This window comes from Mastomys coucha, unplaced genomic scaffold, assembly GCF_008632895.1.
Source record: "Mastomys coucha isolate ucsf_1 unplaced genomic scaffold, UCSF_Mcou_1 pScaffold21, whole genome shotgun sequence".
Classification (NCBI taxonomy): Eukaryota; Metazoa; Chordata; class Mammalia; order Rodentia; family Muridae; genus Mastomys; species Mastomys coucha.
In genome coordinates, this window is record NW_022196904.1 from 137,796,771 (window position 1) to 137,814,062 (window position 17,292).

Below are 17,292 nucleotides of genomic sequence, written 5' to 3' on the forward strand. Positions count from 1 at the left end.
ATGATGGAAAATGACCAAGGAAAACTATACACAGTACATACACACACACACACATACACACACGCACATGTGTGCATGCATGCAAACCCACACCATACATGTACAAGGAAACTAAATAAAACCTGAAAAAACTATATCAATGAAAAAAATCACACAGTGCATTTAAGACTAGCCTGATGCACACAGGGAGTGAGTTCCAGGTTAGCTGGGGTTATATGGTGAAACCCAGTGTCAAACAACAAAAACAGTAGAGGGACAGGTTCAGGTTGGATTCTATAAAAGGCTGGGTTGAGGATGAGAGACTTGGATGGTAAACTCTCACGGGTCTGAGCCCTAACTCAGCCCAGCAGGGCTCTTCCTGGGGCTGACCTTGGATTTCTGCTGCCACCCCTGCAGTTATTCCTGCCGCTGACCTCTCAGAGCAGATCTCCACTGCGGGCACCGAGGCCTCAGGCACTGGCAACATGAAGTTCATGCTCAACGGGGCTCTGACCATTGGCACCATGGATGGTGCCAACGTGGAGATGGCAGAGGAGGCGGGGGAGGAGAACTTCTTCATCTTCGGCATGCGAGTGGAGGATGTGGAAAGGCTGGACCAGAGAGGGTATGGGGTCGGGAGTGCCAGAGTGAATGGCTTACAGTCAAGAGGCATGCTGGGAGAGACTGGCTGGCCTGTGCAACATCTTAGTCATGGTTGCTGGGCCACTGGAAAACTAGAAAGGGAGCTTGTGGGAAGGTTAAAGAGAGGGGAAAGAAGGAAGCAACAGAACGGGAGGAAAAGAAATTTGCATTTAATATCATTGTGAAATTGGAGGTAAAATTAAATTATTAGTTTTCTGGACGCTGCAGCAGAAAGGAACTAAGACTTATAGTGCTAAAATGATCCTTCAAAGCAAACACTTCCCTGGCAATACTTTTTTGTTTGTTTGTTTTTCAAGACAGGGTTTTTCTGTGTAGCCCTGGCTGTCCTGGAACTTGCTCTATAGACCAGGCTAGCTTCTTCTATTTTAGATTTACTTGTTTTATTTTATATGTATTTATTTTATTACTTCTGTGTACCACATGCATGTCTGGTGTCTATGGAGTTTAGAGGGATCAGATCTCCTAGAACTCAAATTAAAGGTGATTGTGAGAGGCCTTTGGGAATGTGGTCCCTCTGCAAGAACATCAAGTACTCTTAACCACTGGGCCATCTTGCCAGCCTGAATGTGATATATTTTTTTTAAATACTTACTCTTGTTATTTTTATTTATGTTTATGTGTGTGTGTGGGGGGGCTATGTGAGTGAATGCCACATGTGTGCAAAGGCCAGAAAGAGATGTAGAATCTCCTGAGGCTGGAGTCGGTTATGAGCTACTTGCTGTGGATGCTGGGGCAGAACTCATGTCCTCTGAAATAGCAGCAAACATTCCTAACCATTAAGCCAACTCCCTAGTCACCCATTGTGAAAAATTTAAATAATAATAATACTTGGGTGACACTTAAATTATATAAAAAGTTGTACCAGCTCTGGGATGGCAGAGGAAAGAGACCAGTCAGCCTAGCCTACTTGACAAGTTCCAGGCCAGTGAGAGACCCTGTCTCAAAGATGCAAGGAACTTGAGGAATGCCTGAAGTTCACCTATGGCCTCACACACATGCATAGGTACACATACACACACACACACACACACACACACACACACACACACCACATGCACCCCCCCATACACACACACTACATGGCCATTAACAGGAAAAGTGCAAGCCTGGGGAAGTGGCTCAGTAGATAGTGTTTTCCATGAGGACCAAAGATTGGATCCCCACATCCACATAGAAGCCAGGCATAGTGAAGGCAGGAAAACCCCAAAGCAAGCCTGCCAGCTGGAATAGCTGAATTAGCTAACTCAGAGTTCAGTGAGAGAGCATGCTCCAGGAAATTAAAGACACCTATTTTCCGCCTCTGGGTTCATATGCACACACACACACACACACACACACATACACATCACAAACAAAAATGAGAGATACAAAATACCAAAGAAAATAATCGGTACCAGGTGGTGGTGGTGCAGGCCTTTAATCCTAGCACTTGGAGGCATAGTTCCTCTCTGTGAGTTTGAGGCCAGCCTAGTCTACAGAGTAAGTTCCAAGACAACCAGGGCTACACAGAGAAACACTGTCTCCAAAACCAAAACCAAAACCAAAACCCCAAAACCTGGCATCCGTAATCTGTCATCTCACAAACTTCATGTAGCCTTGGATGGCCCTGAACTCTTCTCCTCTGGCTTCTGCCCCTGTCTGCTGGGATTACAAATGTGTACCACCACACCAGGCCCCCCAAATTTGTAAATGTTTATGGGATGCTCCATGCTACAGCCAAGCTGTATATTTTTGAAAATGTTTTTAAACTTATGTACATGAGTGTTCTACCTGCATATGTGCCCTATGCCATGGGGCCAGAAGAGGGTGTTGGATTCCCTAGGGCAGGAGTTCCAAACATTTGTGAACTGCCATGTGGGTGCTGAGACTTGAACCCTGGTCTCTTGGAAGATCAATTTTTAGTGGCTGAGGCATCTCTCTCAGCCAAGCTACATTGTAACCAATTGCAAACCCCAGGGCATTAAAATCGAATGTTGTAAATGCTACTGCAGGGATCAAACTTTCCAATCAATGCTCAGTTGTTTGATTATTCCATTGAGAATTATTAGGGAAGCCAGATGGTTGTAGCTCATGCCTTAGTTCTTTTTTTTTTTTTTTTTAAGATTTATTTATTTGTTAAATGTGAGTACAATGTAGCTGTCTTCAGATACTCCAGAAGAGGGAGTCAGATCTCGTTACAGATGGTTGTGAGACACCATGTGGTTGCTGGGATTTGAACTCTGGACCTTCAGAAGAGCAGTCGGTGCTCTTAACCGCTGAGCCATCTCGCCAGCCCATGCCTTTAATTCTAGTACTTAGGAGGCAGAGGCAGGAAAGTCGATGTGCAGTTCAAGGTCAGCCTGGTGTATACAGCAAGTTCCAGAATATCCAGGCCTATACAATGGAATCCTATCTCAAAAAGAAAAGAACAAAAAGGTATTAGGCTACTGCCCAGTCCACTGCTTTATGTAGTGTGCAAAACAAACTGTTCTTTCTTTTTAGTTTTTGGTTTTCTGAGGCAGGGTTTCTCTATGTAGCACTGGCTGTTCTGGAACTCACTCTGTAGACCAGGCTGGTCTCGAACTCAGAGATTTGTCTGCTTCTGCCTCCCAAGTGCTGGGATTAAAGGTGTGGTTTTTATGAGGCAGGGTGAGTTTGAAATAAATATTAGGAGCAAAAAATTCTTGGGCCAGGCACATGGCTCAGTAGAGAGGAGTGCTTGTGGACAAGTCTGATGGCTGGAGTCCATATAGAAGCATAGCATAAGTGTGTGTAGTCCCAATAAGCCTTTAGGAAAAGGGAGGCGCAGATGGGAGACTCCCCACAGATGGGAGGCTCCCCATCAGAAGCTGGCAGGCTGGCTAACCTGACTTTCAGTGTCAGAGAGACCCTGTCTCAGAAACAAGAAAGAAAGGTGGTGAAGGGCCCCTGAAGCTTGTCCTTCCTGGTGAGTCATGCTCACACCCCCACATGGAGACAGAAAGTAAGAGTTCCTAAGTCTCTGGCATAGAGATTCAAATGCTTCTGGAAGGTTGGTACCAGTTTACACTTCCACCAACAGCTTCAGAGAGCTGGCATTTACTGCTGAAAGGGCTTTTTCCTAGAAATTCCAGACTTTGAATGGGGCATGGTGGCGCACACCTCTAACTCTGGAGGCAGAGGCAGGTGAATCTCTGTGAGTCTGAAGCTATCCTGAACTACATGGAGAGTTCTAGGCCAGACAGGGCTAGGTAGTAAGACCCTGCCTCAAGAAATAAAGAAAGGAAAACAAACAAACAAATAAATAAAAGAAATTTCAGATTTTGTTTTCTGGGCCCAGAGGTTCATTGAGTGAGATCTGGGATGTTCAAGACCAGACTCCAGACTCCAAAACAGTCTGACTGCAGAGGACAAGGTAGTGAGCCAGTGTGGAAACTGCTCAGGCAAGGAGAGTCACAAGCATGGCAATGCAAGGACCTGGGGTGACTGTGGAAGGACACTCTGTTGTTGACTGGAAGGGAACAGAGAACCAGGGAGGGAAGGTAGGCCATCTTTGTGACGATTTAAGATAGGGGGTGAATGGATGTTACCTCGAAAATGAGGGAAAGCTGGTACCAGCCTGTAATGAGCTTGGTCTGATTGTGGGAGCTTAGAGGTCACATCCCAGGATGTGCCTGTTAGAGATGGGTTTGGGACAATGGAAAAAGACATTTATGGAAGGTTTTGTTTTGTGGTGGAGCTGGGGATGGAAGCCAGGGCCCCTCACACACCAGGCAAGCACTCTGCCTGACTTCCAAGCGCTTGGAAGATGGGTCCTTGCTTGGAGTCTTGAAAACCAAGACTTGTCTTTGTGTTTCCTCTTTTTGAAATCAGGGGTGTATGTTTGTGTGTACATAGGTGTACTGAGCCATCTCTCTAGCCACAGATTTGTCTTCTCTGGGCCTGAGTGTTTCTATCCGCAAAGTGGTTGTGGAAAAGCTACGGTGCGGTGCATTGGAGCTGGGGAGGCCCTGGGCCTCAGGTCTTCCCAGCTTTTCTCTGAGAGGCTGGGGACCCCTTTGCAGGGAGCTGATCACAGGTATGCCCTGTCAGGTACAATGCCCAGGAGTACTACGACCGAATTCCTGAGCTCCGGCAGATCATCGAACAGTTAAGCAGTGGCTTCTTCTCCCCCAAACAGCCTGACCTGTTCAAGGACATTGTCAACATGCTCATGCACCATGACCGGTGAGCTAGCTGGCTAGGCTGCATGGAGCTCGTGGGTGGATGAACAGGGCTTGGGTGGGTGGGGAGGCTCCTGCCGTCTGCTGCGCCTGCGCCAAGGACTTGGCCTTTGACCTCACAGAGCTCTGGTCTCTCCTTTCTTCTCTAGGTTTAAAGTCTTTGCAGATTATGAGGAATACATTAAATGCCAGGACAAAGTCAGTGAGTTGTACAAGGTGAGGGGCCTTTGGCCAGGGGTTTGGCACTGCTTTGACTCTGGCTGGGTTGAGGGAGAGTGGGGCCAGCCTGGGCAGAATGAACTTAGAGATTCCCTTGCTGTCTACAGAACCCCAGAGAGTGGACACGGATGGTGATCAGGAACATAGCTACTTCTGGCAAATTTTCCAGTGACCGCACCATTGCCCAGTATGCCCGGGAGATCTGGGGTGTTGAACCTTCTCGTCAGCGCCTGCCAGCTCCAGATGAGAAGATCTGAGCTTCCATACCAGACCCCATACTTGCCCTTGAGTCTGTTTGCAATTCCTGGGATCAGGCCCACTCCAGGGGGTGGGCCTCTGGAATTACATCTCTACCCTCCCCCTTTTGGACCCCCCCCTTTTCCCAGTCTCTAGGTCCTGATGCCCAGTGTGACTAAAGACCCTGCCTTCTTTATTTCCCTTAACTCCCTACCCCTTTTATTTATGTATGGGGTCTAACCAAGTGCACCCACTCCCCAATAAATCGACTCTCTCTGAGCTTCCTTACTCTTCTCTCTGTTGCAAAATATTTTTAGCTCTTGGAGAGCTTAACAGCTGCTGCGCAATCATCTCCTTACCGCCCCCCCCTCCACACACCGCGGCAGGTGCATCCTCTGTTGGGGAGAGAGGGGCGGCCCATAGGCGGTGTCTGGGACTCAGTCCCTTTTCCGGTGTCGCCCTCCACGCCCCTCTTCCCAGCGCTGTGTCCATACTAGGTCAGCGGCCAGCTTAGTTGATCGGGGGCGGGGCGTTTGTCTGGGTGGGGCCCACTGGGTCAGGGAGTCGGTACTTGGGCCGAATCCTCCAGGACTAAGGAGCTTCCACGCTGTCTGGGGAGGGTCCAGAGGAGGCTTGGCGCCTTCTTGGCCCCGCCCCTAGCCCCGCCCCACTGCGGCGTTTTAGTGTCTCTTAGCAGGTGGCTAAAATAAATTCAAAACCAGGGGAGTGATAGGGCTTAGGGCATTCGCAGACCGTTTAGGCGAGAACAGTGGTATATTCCCGGTTCTGGAGAAACTGAGGTCTATAAGGGTCTTTTTCTGAGACTCACATAAGCAGGATTGAAGTGCCGAGGACTGCTTCCCTCGCTCAAGGCAAGGAGGGGCAATCCTCGGAAGGGGTTTTGGGGCCCTGGGTTTCACAGTGAGTCTAAATAGCCGGAAACTGTAAGGACCTAACTGCTTGTGGCTGCCCCTCCCAAGTTCTTCGCCTGGGCCCATGCATCCAAGGCTTCCAGTTCCGAAACTGCAACGCACCTACCCAATTTGTAGATGCCCCTTTCTCGCTTGCCCAGTGGGTTGTCCCTCGCCCCATCTCTACAACGAGCCTGGGTCCCCAGGGAGCCGCGTGTTCGTTCGTTCGTTCATTCATTCCTCGCTTTTTGAGGCTCCACTCGACCAAAAACAGCTCGCATTCTGTCCGAGCCCCTCCCCCAGGCCATCCCAAGGACCCGCAGCCCCACGCCCGCGACCTCCACCACGCCCGGGCCTCCGTCGCCCGCAGGAACACGCCCGGGCCCGGGCAGGGTGAACCCCGTGGGGACGGTTTGTCTCGAAAACAGGAACCCGGACCGGGGGGCTGGGCGGGGCGCCCCTTCCCCACCGCAGTCCGCTTCCTGCCCCTCCCGGCTTCCTCCGTGCGACACCCAGGCGGGGCGCAGAGCCGGGGGCTGTCGCGGTGGGGGAGGGCTGCTGCACGCGGTCCCCACGCCACCAGTGGCGCAGCCCCCCGCCCGCGGTTAAGCTCTCTGGGACAGCAGGGGAGGGGCAAATCTGCTGCAGGGACCGGCGCGCGCGGGGCGAGAGGGGGAGTCCCTGGTGGAGGAGGCGCGGCGCGGGGTGCAGGGGCGGGGAGGGGGCGGGGCGGCAGGGCGCTGGGCCGCGGCGCGGAGAGCGGGCGGGAGCCGCAGCCGCAGCGAGGCCGGCGGGCGGGAGCGCACGGAGGTGGCGCGGGCCGGGCAGGGTTCGGGCTCCGCGCTGCGGGTCCCAAGAGTGAGTGAGCGAGCACGCGCGCGGGCGGGGCGTGGGACACAGAGGGTGCGGCCCCTAGGGATCTCCTAGGGACAGGCTGGCGGGGACTGCGGGTGGGTGGGGAATCTGCGGTCCTGGGTGAGAAAGAGCTTGCGGAGGGGGTAAGGTACTTAGAACCACCGCAGGAGGGGGGCGTCCGTGGCATACCGGTGCTCGCCGGACACGTCTTTACCAGGCTCTTCCCTGCAAGTCCCCATTTGACAGATGGGAAAATTGAGGTTCAGAGAGGCTTAATGATTCTCAAGGTCACCCAGCAAGGAAGCAACAGTCAGGAGGGAACGACTCTGAGAAGTCCTCAGGAGGACTCCCTAATGTAGGGGAGTCTGTATAAGGGCGAGGTCTCTTTCCTTGGGGCAAGATTTTGGCGAGGTCCAGGAATGTAAAGAACCCCAGGCTTTGGGGCTGCGTGCCCTGGAGCCTGATTGAAGGGGGAGGGGCGGCAGAATGGGTGTGTGCGCAACCACGGGGGTATGTGGATGCGTGTGGGAGTGTACATGCGTGGAGATGCACAGCCTTTGCGTGTGTGCACACGTGTTCAGATGTCAGAGCTACTGTGATCGAGGGACCAGAAGCTGAGCTGGTTCAAGTGAACCGAAGGTCTGGGAGGTGAACTGCATTCGGGTTTGCATTCTGAAGTAAAGGACTTGGGTATGTGTGGCTGAGGATTTTCATTGCAGGTGTGCATGGGATGTGGGTGCCATTGTGTGTGATCAGGACGGGAGGTGTCTATGACCCTGGTGTGTGTGAAAAGGGTCTCTTTGCACTTAATGTAGGTCATTGGCCTCCGGCAAACACCTAGTCTAGAGGATAGGTGTTTGTTCCTGCATGGGTGCTTTCATAGTCCCCACTGATGACCAGGGTTATTAATGGTGTCATGTAGGCCATGGCGCTAGCGGCCCCTTCTGGGCACCCTACTCGGTGCTCTCAGGCACAATTTAACTATGCAGCAGGGTGGGTGGGAAGTCGGGAGCCCAGGTTGGGAAAATCTATGGCAATTCTGGAAGGGCTGAGACGGGACTCCTGGGACCTTAGAACTTGTGGGTTGGGAGTCCGCGGTTCCCAGGCTCTGGCTTCCCACTGACATCTTCCAGCCGCAGTGGGTTACCCCTACCCCCGCCCCAGGAATGTTCTTCTCTCTAGTCCTCTTCCCCAAGGGCAGGCCTCTGGGGGATGCTACGGCCCCGCCTCCCACTCGGGGAGCCCAGGAGGGGGCGATGTAGGCAGGACGCCTGGGTTCCCTCCTCCCTCCTTCCATCCCAGGGAGAAATTCCTCCGAGGTCCCCTCAGGCACTGGGTTCCCAAAATAACCCTGCGGGGGAAGGGAGGCTGTGAAGGGAGGGGAAGCGGGAGGAGTGCAGAGTCAAGCTGTGGGGTGCTGCAGGTGCCTGTGGGGAGCAAACCCAAGGAGAGGAGGGCCCGCCAGGAGACTTGGGGCACTAACTAACCCCTGAGGTCCTGACTCGTCCCTTATTCTCGTAGGATCCTTCTACCCTCCCGCGACTCTGCGGGTGGGCCGGAAGCCTCTCAGCTAGACCATTTCCCAACTAGCGAGTTGCACCATCCCGGGGCAGGACCGTTTAACCCCTGAGGGGCAGCGGTAGGCAACTCCGCCCCTGCCCAGCAGGGGGCGTGCCCACTCCGCCCCGTTCCTGCGGGCCGGGCCGCTCCCCCACACCTCCGCGCCTCTGCTGACTCCCACTTCTCCCAGGACAGGGGTCTGAATTGAGCACCGTGGGAGGCTCTGAGAGTGTAGCCTGGGTCTAGCCCGCTGGCACCGGCAGCCATGGCGAGCACTCTGGACCTGGACAAGGGTTGCACGGTGGAGGAGCTGCTCCGTGGCTGCATAGAAGCCTTTGGTGAGTTGCATGCAGCACGAGGGGTCACACCCAGCTGGACCCTGAACCAGACTCCAGGCCAGAACCTACCCAGGCTCCTGTTTTGAAGTCTACTTAAGAAAAGCTCCTCGTCTTTTCAGAGAAGCGCCCCAATGTACCCCTTTATCCAGACGTCAAGGAAGGGGCCCCCCGGGGTCCCAACTCTGACCTGGGAGAGGCATTATCTGTCTCCCTCGAGGATCCGGAGGAACTCTCTATCTCTAGCTTGGGAACTGTTTCCGGCAGATGGGGGTTGGTTTATCGGGTGAAAGGGGTGCCCCTTCCCCCAACACTCAGGAAATGACCTCTGGATTCTTGACCCCGGGGAACCCAGGCTCCTTCCGCCCCAGCTGGTTCCCGTCCGGACGATGGGCTTGCTCCAGGCTCTCCTCCTCCAGCCTCTGGATCCTGTGGGTACCTAACCCTCATCTACCCAGGCTTATTTCTCAATTTTCACTCCTGGCTTTGGAGTGTTGGGAAATGCAGTGGGTGGGTGGGGTCAGGAATGCAGACCCAGGGACCTGTCACCAGACTGCAGACTAGGCTTAGGCATCTGAACCTCCAGACCAAGGGTCAGCTGGCTTCTTTTGGACTTTTGGAGCAGATGACTCCGGAAAGGTGCGAGATCCACAGCTAGTGCGCATGTTTCTCATGATGCATCCCTGGTACATACCTTCCTCTCAGCTGGCTTCGAAACTGCTCCACTTATATCCTTGGTGGGGCACGGCTCAGCCTCGATTGTCCACAAGCCCATTCTGCTTGGCTTGCTCAAGACCTTAGAGCCTGGAGTGCAGGCCCTGCCAATATCCCACAATTCAGACACTGTCCAATCTTCTACAACCTAGGCTTTGCTCTGTCCCTAGCTGAGGACTCGGGTTCTTCTGTTACCTAGGCCTCAGCCTCACTCTCCTCTAAGGTCTTGGATCAGCCCCTGCTCTGCCGTGTGAGTGTGTGTGTGTGTGTGTGTGTTTCCTCTTGCCCTTCTTTGAGGCCGGTCCTCCTCTCTATCTATGGTGAAATCCAGCCCTCTACCTCCATCTGTACTGCTCCCAAAGAGTTCATGTATCATTCCTTCTCCCCCTCCTGCATTCTCCTGGGTTCAAAGCGTCCCACGCCTCAGAGACCAGGCCCCTTCCCTTGGGTGCTCCTCCGCCCCGCTTCCTAACCATAGGTTCCAGTCTGTCGTCCTTAACCCTCCTTTACCTATCAGCAGTCCCGGAAGGACAACTCCAATTCTCTACAGATGAAAACGTGTCACCTGGTCAGGTGAGTCTGGGCCCTGGCCTCTCTCCTCTTGCTACCCTTCTGAAGCTTCAGAAGGCTGTCAGGAGTGAACAGCATTTAGGGGACCTACCATGTGGGTTGACCAGTGAGCATTGCCCATACGTGCTGCCGGCCTTGTTTTCTGCTGGTTGTGGATGGAGCCCCAAAGATCTGGGACGAAAGGGTGGGGTGGGAATGGGTGCATTCCACCATAACACGATTCACCTTAAGATGCTTTACCTCACTCTTTGGGGGTGAATACAGCCCTGGTCGTTTCTTCCCTTGTCCGCTTGGGGGATGGTGGGTGAAAGGGAAGGTCCCCTTAGATGACTTTTACTGTGCCTGCTCCTCCACCAGGTACTGGATCTCAGCCTTCCCAGCAGAGTTCGACTTGAACCCAGAGCTGGCTGAGCAGATAAAGGAGCTGAAGGCTCTATTAGACCAAGAAGGGAACCGCAGGCACAGCAGCCTCATCGACATCGAGAGTGTGTGCGTGGGGGCGGAGCTCAGGGGGCACTATGCATGCTACGCCATATGTGCTTAATAAATGTCTGTTCAATTGAATGAGTGAGGGTCATGTCACTCTCTTGCTTTAAAACCTTCCATGGCCTCCTAGTTCCTTCAGAACACCCATCCAGCTATTAAGGCCCTTTGTGATGCCAGGCCAGCCTGACATTCCTGCCCTGTCTCCCACACACTTCATACTGCGGTTCCTGGGGTTTGCTCGCCATTGTCTGTCCTGCATCCTTCTTCTCCATGGTGCTCCATCTTGTTGCCCTGCCTCCTCCATTCTCACCAGACTCGGCACAAGTGTGAAGTCCCTGCCCAGTGAGGGTGCTCCCTCTTGCAGAGCAGAATTTGCCATTCTTTCCTGTATTCCCCCCACCCACCTACCCCCCAGCCCTAGATGCTCTGTGCAGGCTCCTGCCCAGAGCCTTTGGAACATGTGTCCCACTGTTCGGTGATAGTGTGTTTCTGTGTCTGTCTCCCCCAGTAGATTGTGAGCTCCTCGAGGGCAGGAACCGTGTCTTGCTCATCTCTGTACCCCAGCGCCTAGCACAGCGCCTGGCACAGAGTACGTTGTCCATCAGTGTGTGTTGAACTCGTGGTCGTGAGGGGAGTTGCTGGGACTTGGGGATGTTAGTGCTTAGGATGGTGGCTCTGATGTTTGGGTCCCAAGTCAGTTTGAGTGGCATGTCTGAGTGAGAGTGGGGTCACAGGAAGCAGGGGACATCTCCAGCACAGGGCTCACTACCCCTGCCCCCCCAGCCCCACCTACAAATGGAAGCGCCAGGTGACCCAGCGGAACCCCGTGGAACAGAAAAAGCGCAAGATGTCCCTGTTGTTTGATCACTTGGAGCCTATGGAGCTGGCAGAACATCTTACCTACTTGGAGTATCGTTCCTTCTGCAAGATCCTGGTGTGGCCTGAAGGCTTGTGGTCAGGGTGCAGTATGGGCTGAGAAGGGCGTTCCAGAAAGGGCTAAGACTCGGTCGGGGGTGCGCTGGCTCCCAGGGATGGTTGGGTGGTTTCATCAAATGACAGCAGGAGGGTGAGCAAGGCGGGTAGTGATGGGAGAGGCCAATAGGGCACTCAGGCCAACCCCACTTGTCCCCAGTTCCAGGACTATCACAGCTTTGTGACTCATGGCTGCACTGTAGACAACCCGGTCCTGGAGCGATTCATCTCCCTCTTCAACAGTGTCTCTCAGTGGGTCCAACTCATGATCCTCAGCAAGCCCACAGCCACGCAGCGGGCGCTGGTCATCACACACTTCGTGCATGTGGCAGAGGTGCCCACCTTCCTCTTGTGCCCAGCCTCCAGGAGTCCATCAAGCCCCGCCCCTCCTCTCGTAAGGGCTGCTGGGTAACATACCGCCTCCCCTCTCTATTTGCTTTCCAGAAGCTGCTGCAGCTGCAGAACTTCAACACACTGATGGCTGTCGTGGGAGGCCTGAGCCACAGCTCCATCTCACGCCTCAAGGAGACCCACAGCCACGTCAGCCCTGACACCATCAAGGTGCCTGGTTTCGGGAGGGGCCTGTGCTTCACAGTTGCTGCCTTCCCAGCGCTGGGGTCTAGTTTGACAGTTGAAGGATGGAGCAGGGTCTCTAACTGGACAATGCAAGTGTCCGTGGTGGGCCCCAGGCCTGCTTGGTCCCAAAGCTAATTTCTTCTTTTTATTTTATTGTATGTATGTTCACGGATGCATGCAGGAGAACGAAACTTGACATTTATTGTCTTCCTCTGAACTCTACCTGACCCTTTTAAAACCCAGAAATTTAAAAAAAAAATGTTGCAGTGTCTTTTCCCTTTTTCTTTTTTCTTTCTTTTTTTGGTTTTTTCGAGACAGGGTTTCTCTGTGTAGCCCTGGCTGTCCTGGAACTCACTCTGTAGACTAGGCTGGCCTCGAACTCAGAAATCCGCCTGCCTCTGCCTCCCAAGTGCTGGGATTAAAGGCGTGCGCCCGCCTGGTTGCAGTGTCTTAAAGGATGATTGACACCCCTGCCCAAGCAGCAGGGCTTAGAGTCAGAGCCTCCAGGAAGAGCACTTTCCTTTTCTCCCTAGCTGTACTGTGTGTGTATTCCAGAGCAAAACTCTGGGGGCTTTTTGTTGTCCATTTCCACCGTCCTCCAAGTAGACACATGCGGGATTTTCTGTCTCAGATGGTCTCATTTCGCGTGGGTGGGTGGAGCTTCTCATTCTGTCCTGTGGTGACCATTTTTTTTTTTTGTTGTTGTTACATGTTATTGTAAGTCTGTCCTAATTTAGTGTTTGTTGTATTGTTGAACATTTGAGGGTTTTCTTCTTGTATGGAGCTCAGAGGTCAACATGCAGGAGTCTGTTTTTTCCTTTTATGATGAGGTGCCTGGAGATTGAACCATGTCTTCAAGCTTGATGGCAAGCCTTTACCCACTCAGTCATTTTGCTAGCTTCTCCTCTTCCCCTTCCCTCCTTCCTTCCCTCCCTCACCCCTTCTGCTCTCTCTTTCTCTTTATTTTTCTCTCTTTTTTGGATTTGGGGTATCACCGTGTAGCTGCAACTGTTCTGGAATTCCCTATGTAGGCCAGGCTGGCCTCAAAGTCACAGAGATCCACTTGCCTCTGCCTCCCTAGTCCACATCAGGATCTTGTTTGTTTTTGAGATGGGGTCTCATATATTCCAGGCTGTCCCTGAACTAGCTGTGACTTTGCCCTTCTGCATGCTTGCCTTGATCTCAGGTCAGAAACATTCACCACCACCACACCTGATTGCTGAGCTGCTGGTCGGCAAGCCTGGGGCTTTCTGCACAACTCGAACCACTCCACACTCCACCAGCTGAACTAAGTTCCAGCTCAAGCTTTTCTTTCTTTCTTTCCTCTCTTTCTTTTCTTTCTTTCTTTCTTTTTTTTTTTTTTTTTTTTTTTTTTGGTTTTTCGAGATAGGATTTCTCTGTGTAGCCCTGGCTGTCCTGGAACTCACTCTGTAAGACCAGGCTGGCCTCGAACTCAGAAATCCACCTGCCTCTGCCTCCCAAGTGCTGGGATTAAAGGCATGTGCCACCACTGCCCGGCCCAACCACTTTTTGAGACAAGGTTTTACTGTGTAAAATCTTGGCTAGCTTGGCACTCACTATGTAGATGGGGCTGTTTTTGAATTTACAGTTATTCTCCTGCATCTGCCTCCCTACTGCTAGGATTTTGGGCTTATATGACCAGGCTCAGCTTAAGTTTTTTTTTTTTCCCAGTGTTTGCCATCACCAAACACCCTGTCTAATAACATCCTTCTTGGTCAGTTGGCTGGTGTTTAAATGTTGATAACCTGTGTTCATTCCTGGTGTGTATATGTATGCATGGTAGCTGGTCATAGTTGTTTTCTTGGACTCATGACCTATGAGCTTTGACCTCTGGAGTTTGAGAGAGCAGTGTTGGAACCTGATAAGGGAAGATTTGACTTTCTTGCCTACCCCTGACCTTACTTCCCATCCCTTCCCACAGTTCCAGGGCTGAGGTGGGAGGATGGTGGAGTGGTGTGCATAAGTGACACTCTGCCTTTCCCTCCCAGCTCTGGGAAGGTCTGACAGAACTAGTGACAGCTACTGGCAACTACAGCAACTACCGGCGCAGGCTGGCGGCCTGTGTGGGCTTCCGGTTTCCTATCCTGGGAGTGCACCTCAAGGATCTAGTGGCTCTGCAGCTGGCTCTGCCTGACTGGCTGGACCCAGGTCGGACCCGGCTCAATGGAGCCAAGATGAGGCAGCTTTTCAGCATTCTGGAGGAGTTGGCCATGGTGACCAGCCTAAGACCACCAGTACAAGCCAACCCCGACCTGCTGAGTCTGCTCACGGTGAGGGCCTGGGCAGGATGTCTGCATTTGCATCTGCTGTGGCTGTGTGCTTGCTGGGTTCTGAACAAGGAGCTGAGGTTTAACTTGGGCTCTGTCTGGGGCTTTCTCTGGACTATGAGGTGATTTCAAGGTTGGACTGAGACACGGGCTTAGGGTCTGGTCTCAGGAGGCTGTTATGTGGTTCATGGGCTTGGTCTGAGGCTGGGCCAGGGTCTTTGGTCCTGTGTTGAGTTCCTGGCAGTGGATTATATTCAAAAGGTAGGACTAACCTTTGGATTTGTGGGTGACATGGGTGATTTCTAACGTGGCCCTGGCTCCTGAGTGTTTATTAACTTTGTTTTTGAGACAGGATCTCATTTTGTAGCCCAGCTTTACTCAGACTTACTAGGGAGCCTAGGCTAATCTTGAACTCATGGAGGTCTTTAGGCCAAGTTCTGACTCTATGTTTTGGCTGATATTTTGGCAATGAGTTGTGTTTAAAGTTTGCTCTGTGGGTCGGCTGGCATGGAAGTGGTTGCAGGTGTTTTCTAGCTGGCCTTTGTCCTGAGTCTAGCTTTGACATTAGGCTCTGGGCAGACCGGTAGTCCTGCGGCCCTGGGTTTGTGTCTCCTGTGTGAGAGAGGAGCAGGAACCAAAGGGTATGACCAGGCCTATGTGTCACAGGTGTCCCTGGATCAGTATCAGACGGAGGATGAGTTGTACCAGCTCTCCCTGCAGCGAGAGCCACGCTCCAAGTCATCGGTAAGGGAGCCCCTTCACTTCCCACTTCTCACTTTGGGGTCCTAGGGTGCAAAGACAAATCCTCATCCACTACCCTCACCAGCTTGCCCAGCAGTGGAATTCTGGGGGTGAGGGTGGGGGGGTGGAGTGAGTGACTTTGGGCAGGCTCTCTTTCCATTTACTGGAGCCTTAGATTCATTCCTGCTCTGGCCCTGGCTCAGACCTGACCCTTTCCACAGCCAACCAGCCCCACTAGCTGTACCCCGCCTCCCCGGCCCCCTGTGCTGGAGGAGTGGACCTCAGTTGCCAAGCCTAAGCTGGATCAAGCCCTGGTGGTGGAGCACATTGAGAAGATGGTGGAGGTGAGAGGCGTGGAGACCGAGGGAATCTGCTGGAAATAGGGGGGTCTGTGAAGCTGGTTTCCCCTGAGCCTTGCCCTGGGAGGCACTGTTAGTGCCAGTGCTGACCATCCCCAGGAGACACCGACTCAGCAAGCTACTTGCATTATGGGCTGGTGAGACAGGACGGAAAGGGAGCGTGGGAGACATCTCTGATATTCTTTATAATATAGACAGGCTCAGAGGTTCCTTTTAATTCTCCCCTCTCCTGGCCTCGTGTGTTCCTCTATAGTCTGTGTTCCGGAACTTTGACGTGGATGGGGACGGTCACATCTCCCAGGAGGAGTTCCAGATCATCAGGGGCAACTTCCCTTATCTCAGCGCCTTTGGGGACCTGGACCAGAACCAGTGAGGAGGACAAGGGCCTGGGGGGCAGGGGTAGAGGGAAGACATCAATCCACTTCCCCCTTGGGCTCCAGTTTCTGCATGTGCAGAGAGTGAGGCCTTGCCTGGGAAGCTGCCCATGTGGCTGTGGTGTTCTGGGGTGGAGGGAAGCTGCCAGTCATAGAGGGATAGTGCTACTTTGCTAGTTTGGACAGATGGGGGAGCTCCACCTGAGCCTGGCAAAGAGAACACTTTTATTTGTAGAGCTCATAGCTGCCAAGAGTGTGGGCAAGTTGAACCCCTGGGTGGCTGGCTTTAATGAACAGATAAGAAAGGCTGTAATTAGCAGCACCCAGTTGCTCATCCACAGTTCATATGCTGACAATTTGGGAAACATCTGGATCTCTGAAGCAGGTTGAAAGTGCCCTCTGTAACCATGTCTATGCCCCATTTTTGCTGAAATGACAAAAACCCAGTCAAAATTTTTAGTCCACCCCAAGTTGATTTATTTTTAAATGTGACCTGTATTTCAAAAATATGTGGTTTGGGGACTGGGGATGTGTCTCAGTTGGTAGAGCATCGGCCGAGCATATATGAAGCCCTGGGTTTCACCTCTAATACCGACTAACAAGCAGACTGACACTCTCCTGGAATCCCAGCCCTGGGGTGGGAGAACCAGGAGGGTCGGAAGCTCCAGGCCATCTTCAACTACATAGTAAACTTGAAGCTAGCCTGGGCTACATAGGTTCGATCTGAAAAAAAAAAAGTTTATTATTATTGTTCCCACATTACAAAAACTTAAAGTAAGAACAAGATCCAGGTAATAAAATAAGGGAACAAAGTGTTTAAAGTAAGCAAATACTAAAAAAAAGAAAGAAAAAGCAGGGCAGGGGTGGCATAACCTTTGATCCCAGCACTGGTGGGGGAAGGGGTAGGAGCAGGTAGACTTTGAAGATAGCCTGTTCTACATAGATAGCCTGTTCCAACACCCCCACACCCCACCTCCACCAAAAAAGTAAGCAGATGTGCCTTTCCTCATTATGTAGCCTAGGTTAGGTTGAACTCTTCCCTTATTTTCCCTAGTGCTGGGGTCACAGGCCTATGCCACCATACCTGGCTGCCACCATCCTTTTTGGCATCCACGTAAAATGGATGTAGATTTGATCTGAAGTGAGTTTTGTGGACAAACAGGATTGACGTGTGGATCTGTTCCTACTGGTGGCTTTGTGGCTTCTGCTAGACTACAGCAGAACTTCCCTGTTTCCTCCTTGGGCTGGTGGGTGTTTTTTTTTTTTCTTGTT

At 52.5% G+C, this 17,292-nt stretch overlaps 2 protein-coding genes across 10 annotated transcripts in view; both read left to right on the forward strand.

The window, feature by feature from the left end:
* Window positions 1–5,567, forward strand: part of Pygm (glycogen phosphorylase, muscle associated) — a 14,986-nt gene extending 9,419 nt beyond the window's left edge. Inside the window, exons 17-20 of one of the 2 annotated variants that reach the window (XM_031389439.1) lie at window positions 397–604; window positions 4,693–4,827; window positions 4,973–5,039; window positions 5,150–5,567. In XM_031389439.1, coding sequence (XP_031245299.1) covers window positions 397–604; window positions 4,693–4,827; window positions 4,973–5,039; window positions 5,150–5,299 — 560 coding nt within the window. In that variant the 3' untranslated portion in view covers window positions 5,300–5,567. The remainder of the gene's footprint in view (window positions 1–396; window positions 605–4,692; window positions 4,828–4,972; window positions 5,040–5,149) is intronic. The other variant, XM_031389440.1, reaches the window with a different exon arrangement.
* Window positions 5,568–6,684: 1,117 nt separating this feature from the next.
* Window positions 6,685–17,292, forward strand: part of Rasgrp2 (RAS guanyl releasing protein 2) — a 15,616-nt gene continuing 5,008 nt past the window's right edge. Inside the window, exons 1-13 of one of the 8 annotated variants that reach the window (XM_031389464.1) lie at window positions 6,685–7,048; window positions 7,627–7,735; window positions 8,796–8,943; window positions 9,566–9,668; window positions 10,165–10,227; window positions 10,582–10,713; window positions 11,494–11,644; window positions 11,843–12,016; window positions 12,127–12,243; window positions 14,268–14,549; window positions 15,213–15,290; window positions 15,509–15,631; window positions 15,900–16,015. In XM_031389464.1, the coding sequence (XP_031245324.1) occupies window positions 8,871–8,943; window positions 9,566–9,668; window positions 10,165–10,227; window positions 10,582–10,713; window positions 11,494–11,644; window positions 11,843–12,016; window positions 12,127–12,243; window positions 14,268–14,549; window positions 15,213–15,290; window positions 15,509–15,631; window positions 15,900–16,015 (1,412 nt within the window). In that variant the 5' untranslated portion in view covers window positions 6,685–7,048; window positions 7,627–7,735; window positions 8,796–8,870. The other 7 variants (XM_031389462.1, XM_031389466.1, XM_031389463.1 and 4 more) reach the window with 7 other exon arrangements.